Source organism: Condylura cristata, unplaced genomic scaffold (genome assembly GCF_000260355.1).
Source record: "Condylura cristata isolate star-nosed mole 26May11 unplaced genomic scaffold, ConCri1.0 scaffold00017, whole genome shotgun sequence".
Classification (NCBI taxonomy): domain Eukaryota; kingdom Metazoa; phylum Chordata; class Mammalia; order Eulipotyphla; family Talpidae; genus Condylura; species Condylura cristata.
In genome coordinates, this window is record NW_004567118.1 from 3,943,160 (window position 1) to 3,949,253 (window position 6,094).

Genomic DNA, 6,094 nt, shown 5'->3' on the forward strand with positions numbered 1-6,094 from the left:
TGCCTGCGCCCGCCCTGCGGCCAGGTGTGCTGCCAAACCACCTGCTATCAGCCCACCTGTGTCATCTCCACCTGCCCCCGCCCCACGTGCTGCGCTTCCTCTTGTTGCTGAATCTCTGCTTGGAACACACCACTTCCACATCACTTTCCTCCCCATAGAGGAAGACCCTCTTTATAAAACATGTGCAGTGCTCGAGAGACTGACCTGAGTCCCATGAGCCAACCCCAATCTTATTAATTCTGTGTTCACAGTTTAACTTTGTTCAAATCATACAACAAAATAAAACTCTTTCTTTTACCACTGAAGGTTTTTTTTAAAATTTATTTATTTATGCATACAGAACCGGGGAGCAGGCCAGAGGTGCAGGGGCAGTGAGAGGATTCACCAGAGACAGTGGGGTCAGGAGAGGTCTGCCGCACCATGTGGGTCACCTCCAGGGTGGGGATTGAACTCATGCTGAAGTGGCTTTAGCTTCTTAGTGCTGTGCTTTAACCCACTGCGCCACCAGAGAGGGCCCCCACTGAAGGTTTTTAAAGGTTTTATATTTGAGTCCTGAGTCACTGTATTTTACCTCACCTGTTGGACAGAAAGCACGGATTAACCACTTTTGACAGAAGCCAAATGATATCTGTTACTGTTCCCCCCACCCCTTGTTAGTCTTAAAAGCAATCAATTTCTAATCTTTATGGGAAATAGATGAAACTGAAGTCATGAGTGTAATAATGGGGGAAGTTTTAGAAGATCTGAACACAGTTCATTTAAAACACTATATTTCCTTTTTCCCCCACCAATAAAATAGCCAATAGCTAGTTTAGTGCCTCGTGAACAATGGCCCCTTTCTCCACATAAACAGTGGTTCTGCTTTATGATCAGAGTACAGTGGAGGGTAGACCCAGTGGAGGAACAACTTGCAGCACCAGGCAGGTGATGCAGATGAATGAAGCAGAACTGTGATAGTTCATGGGTGTTGCTAGAGGCTGCAATTTTTGCCCAAGGTCATTTCTGCTTTTCAAGGTCATACCCAGTACAGCCAGCTGAGACTCCCACTCAGCTTACCTTTTCTATGTCCAGTCCTGCTCCCTATACTCCCGTCCAGCTCCAGCTGCTGTATCTCCAGCTGCTGCCGCCCCTGCAGCAGCCCATATCCCGCCTGTGGCCAGGTGTGCTGCCAAACCACCTGCCATCAGCCCACCTGTGTCATCTTCACCTGCCTCCCCCCCCCCCATGCTGTGTGCTTCTCCCCATGACCACCACCTCCTTTTGCCTTCCTGTCCACAGGGACACAGCAGTTGGTTGACGTCATTCAGCACCATCACTCCAGGGAGCCCACACTGCCCCACTGACTCAGGAACACAGTGAGGTCCAGCTTAAGCTCTCCCCCTGGGTGTTTTCTCCTTTTAATAGTGGCACAAATATGATCTAATTTGCAATCCACTAGCTAAGAAATTAGCCCAACACTCCTACTTTCTGGTTCTCCCATGTCACTTTGGGGCCCTAGGTGATCCTTCCTGGCTAGGTAGACCTGTAGCCCCTGAGCACCCATTGATTTGAAATCCTCAGATTTGGGGGTCCACTTACACTCTGTACTTCCTCCTGGACTCAATTTCTCCTGTTTTGTTGCTTCTGTTTTCTAATGAAATTTCCTGCATCTAAGAATCCATTGGAATCATCTCGTACTGTCTTCATGATCACATACATAGCAACTAGGCAAATCTACTTTACACTGATGCAGGAAATCACTTCAAAATTAAATCTAACATCGAATATTAGATATTAGAATGAAATGGCATATGTGTATGTACACTTGTGTGTGATGTAATATCCTCAGTTGGGACAGGTTAATTAATATCCTTAGCTCTTAATTAAAACACATTACACCCTTAGGACACCACTCTAATATCACTGGCTCCCTGGAATCACAGCACTGAGTGACATCAACCAAACTGTTGATGTCCCAAGGGACAACCCTTGTGTTCTAAGGGAGCGCAACAAGAGTCTACTTCTGTGGACAATGAGCCTCATCATCTTCTCACTTAACATTCTAACATACATTGACCCTGGGAGACGACGCTAGGATTCCAGAACTCATTTTCTCTATCTAAGGATCTCTTACTTGGAATTAGTTGGTAGTCTTGAGTAGTTCTCAACTGGGTTCCTATCAGAGTAAGAATCTCTAGGAGTGGGGTCAGCATCTGAATATGGAAATGTGAGCTTTGAAAACACACTACAGTGATGACATCATCGGGCAGGAGCCTCTGCTGCTGGCCCTCAGCAGTTAGCCAATTAGCAGGCTCTTAAAGAGGCCAGAGCCACTGCACTGACAGCATAAGATTATTGCCCAGACTCACCAGTGTCTGTGGGTGTCTGTAGAGAATGGTTGCCGAGATGATCATAGAGTTATGACACCTTCTTGTAGTCATTTAATTCCTTTATCAGACAGCTCATCTGCCATCTGCCTTAGGTTATTTGAATCAAGATAGAGTCCAGTAGAACAAAATGTAAGTTCTGCAATCATAGGGGAGTTTGTAAACTCTAGTATTGGAGGTTCTGCATATTTAAAACTTTTTTATTCATTGGATTGAAAAAGTGAAAGCTTATAATTTATCTGTGTGGTTGGATCATGCTAGTATTATAGATTTTATACTAGAAATCATGCTTTGGGATAGTGTTTTGAGATTCCTCCCTCTAGGGTGCTCCTAGCCTCCCTTCATGAGTCAGTAAATTCAATGTAGAAGGAAGGTTATAATAAGAAAATTTTAATTCGTAATAAAATATTTTAAAATGAAAAGTTTAAAATTCCATAAATGCAAAAAGATAAAAAAAATGAAATGTTTAATAAAATCAACTAGTAAACACAAGAAAGAAAAATGAATAGAAAAAGTCTGGCAAAACTTATCAAAAACAGAGAAAAGTGAATGAAAAATTGCAAATAATACTCTGAGAAGAGGTATAATCACCTATAAAAGGCAGAGATTTTTAGAAAGCCAACTAGAACACCATGTATAAGTTTACACCAAATACACTTGAAAATTCAGTTGACTATTTCTAAAAAAAAAAGTAATTAAATTAGTTCTATAAAGTAAACATAAATAAATCAATAGCCATCAAAGAAACGAACCATGATTTAAAACCTTCCACATTTCTTGACATTAAAAATTCCAGACCTGTATTGATTTAAGAAGTTTACTAAACCCTAAAGGAGTCACCTCCTAGTCAAAATAAGGAAAACTTTCTTGATTCAATACAGACCTGGTAGTTTTAATGTTTTTACTGTAAAGCATGTTTAGAGGTATTAAAAATAATTTTGACCAAATATCTGAACTTCCTATGCTTCAAAGTTAACGCATAATATTAACTACCACAACTGCCATTCTCTATTTTAAAAGCTCTAAGAAACTAGGACTAAATGCTATTTACCAAAACTTCACAACAAAGTTAACAAACTTTAGATGTGTTGCTATGGGAAACAATGGCAAGAATTGTCATTTGATATCATTCTCATCATTCATTGTTATATTTGAAGTCCTGATTAATGCAAACTGATTTTAAAAGTGTTACTAAAAAAAAAAAAAGATAAAATTGTTGATATTTGTAAACAATACTTCAATACAAGGAAACCTATAAGCAGACTAAAAGAAATTTTGGAAGACTCACTATATAGGAATAACAAGTAAAAATCCAACAAATTTCTTATTATCTGCAATAGTAAATTAGAAATTCTAATTTAATATTTTCTATTCCTTTAATAGAAAGGAAAATTTCATTCACAATAAAAATATTTTAAACAGCTTCAAAACCTGCGGCAACATCCTGATGCCATCTCTGTAGCCAGGTCATCTTGATACCACCGGATATTGATACCTTGGGTGAGGGGCTTGGGTGAGGAGCCGGGTGACCTTTCAATATCTACTTGATAGAGCAGGAACTTGATGCCTAGAGTGGTTAACTAATTTACGGAAGGTGACATGGCTTCTAAGTGACAGAGTCTGGAGTCAAGCCAGATATGTTCATCCCCTGGGTTTTAGTGAATATACCTACAAAACCGAATGGGATTCTCCTACTTAACATGAATAATTTCTCTTTATATATCCAGAAAAGCTTGATTTTAGCTATAAAACTAGAGAATTATTAAGAGCTATCTTCCAGAAAGTTGATTAGAATAAAACCTACCCTAACACAAATACTTGTGCATTATCCAGTTTTTCTACCAGCTTACCATTTCACACCACGTGGTGTATGAAGCTGGCTTCTCATTGCCACCATAGTCAGTTATGGTGCAGATCTCCTAACATACAGTGGCAAGAAATTATTATGTCTGCAGCTTTGACTGTGACACTTGACTTGGCTTTAGGCTAGGGATTGAGCTTTAGAATTCCCTTCTAAGTTACAGTTGCCAGGTCTAGGAAATAAAAATATAATTGTGTTTTATACACCAAAAATCTTCCAATTTACAATAGGGTATAGTATGACATTTTATGGAAATCAAATTTATCAATCTTTTCCTTTTGTTTTTTCTTTTCCTATCTTAAGATATACTTACTGATTTGTTCTAAATGTTTTACTCTTACCATTCTTTCAATAGTCCTAAATTCTTATATAACATTGCCACAGGTTGCCACTGCCTCCCCCAGGTAGCCGCTCTGATAAGGATCAAAGACCCTAAACGTGGTAATTTTTCACTACCTCCCCAGGCGCGACAGAGTGGGGCATATGAAAGACCCCCAGCCTGTAAACTTGGTGCGACTTGACCTCACTCAGCCGGGAGCACAATAAGCCTTCCGCTCTCATACTTCTGTCTGCTTGCCTTACTCTCTCTGTGGGACCTTACAGATACAGTAATACATAACTGATTATTATGAGGTTAGCCTGATAGATAGAGTATAGCTATTGAAATCCCTAGATCCTACGAATAAATGGTAGCTAAATGCTCTTACACAGTGGAGAGGAAGGTGCCCGCTCACCTGTCAAATGAACGAACTGTGACGAGTCGCAACTACTACAGTTTTTAGAGGGAAGTGGGGTGTAAGCTGCCAGTGGGGCCAGGTTAAAAAAGAAAACAAGATTCCTTGTAAAATTATGATACAAGACCTTAGTATTAGTCCAATGGGCTAATTAATTAGTTCAAAGGACTGTGGTGGCCAAAAATATCCATAGAATGTTGGTCATAAATAAACAGGCTCTCAGTAAACAAACATTGTGTTTCCACCAATTATAACATGACTGTCTAGAAGTCATTATAATGTGATTCTAGCACAATATCTCAGAGAATTATTTCACCCATATAGTGAAAATCGACTGATATTCTAAAAGGGGTCAAAGGAGGGGCCGCTGGTTGAAGAAATAGAGAAAATGAATTTGACAAACTCATAGCTTTATTTCCCATGGTATTGTCAGAGCAAAAATGGAACTAACTCCCCCATGAGAACCACACAAAACCTCCCCACGAAGCTCAAGGGGTTGGTTGAGTTTGACAGGAGGCTTGAGCCCAGGCACTGCACTGAGGGCGCCAGCTAGGAGCAGGGGTGGGAGTCCGGGTCCCCTCTTTAGAAAACACACCTGCCTTCCCGTGCACTGTGGGAAGAGACTCCTGGGAGCAGAGCACTGTCCCTTCTACTACGTGTGTCTATTCCCTGTCTCTGTCATGACACCTGGGGAGGAATAAAACAGATCCATGTTGGGATATTAATCAGGAGTTTTTGGCTTCCGGGAACTAAACTAACTTTAGGGCCAAAAGGCAGTGTAATTAGCTACTTTTGTAGACTAGAAAACATACTTTCCTCTTTTATGAGTTAAGACTATTTGCAAGGCAAATTCATTATAATAGAATCCAATGTTTCCACTGGATGAGAATAAACAATATGAGAACATGAAGGAATATTTGTGGCCCCACGTGCATGGACATGTATGAGGCACAGTGTCACCCTAAGCACATTACTCAGTGCTAAATCCTCACCTAATTTGCCAGAGATTAACAAGGAAATGACCACGTGTCCGCGGGCCACAGCACCTGCCCAGGGTATATAAAGGGCCCCTCAGGCAGGGGAGACATTCACACCTGCACACCCCACTTCAGCCACCAGCCCCACCCACCAGC

The 6,094-nt window shown here is 40.8% G+C and overlaps 1 protein-coding gene across 3 annotated transcripts in view; it reads left to right on the forward strand.

Moving 5' to 3' along the window:
* The window catches only part of LOC105853752 (keratin-associated protein 4-6-like), a 9,577-nt gene extending 9,466 nt beyond the window's left edge, over positions 1 to 111 (forward strand). For all 3 annotated transcript variants that reach the window (XM_012726109.1, XM_012726110.1, XM_012726111.1), the window contains one exon: positions 1 to 111. In XM_012726109.1, coding sequence (XP_012581563.1) covers positions 1 to 111 — 111 coding nt within the window.
* The last annotated feature ends 5,983 nt before the right edge of the window (positions 112 to 6,094 follow it).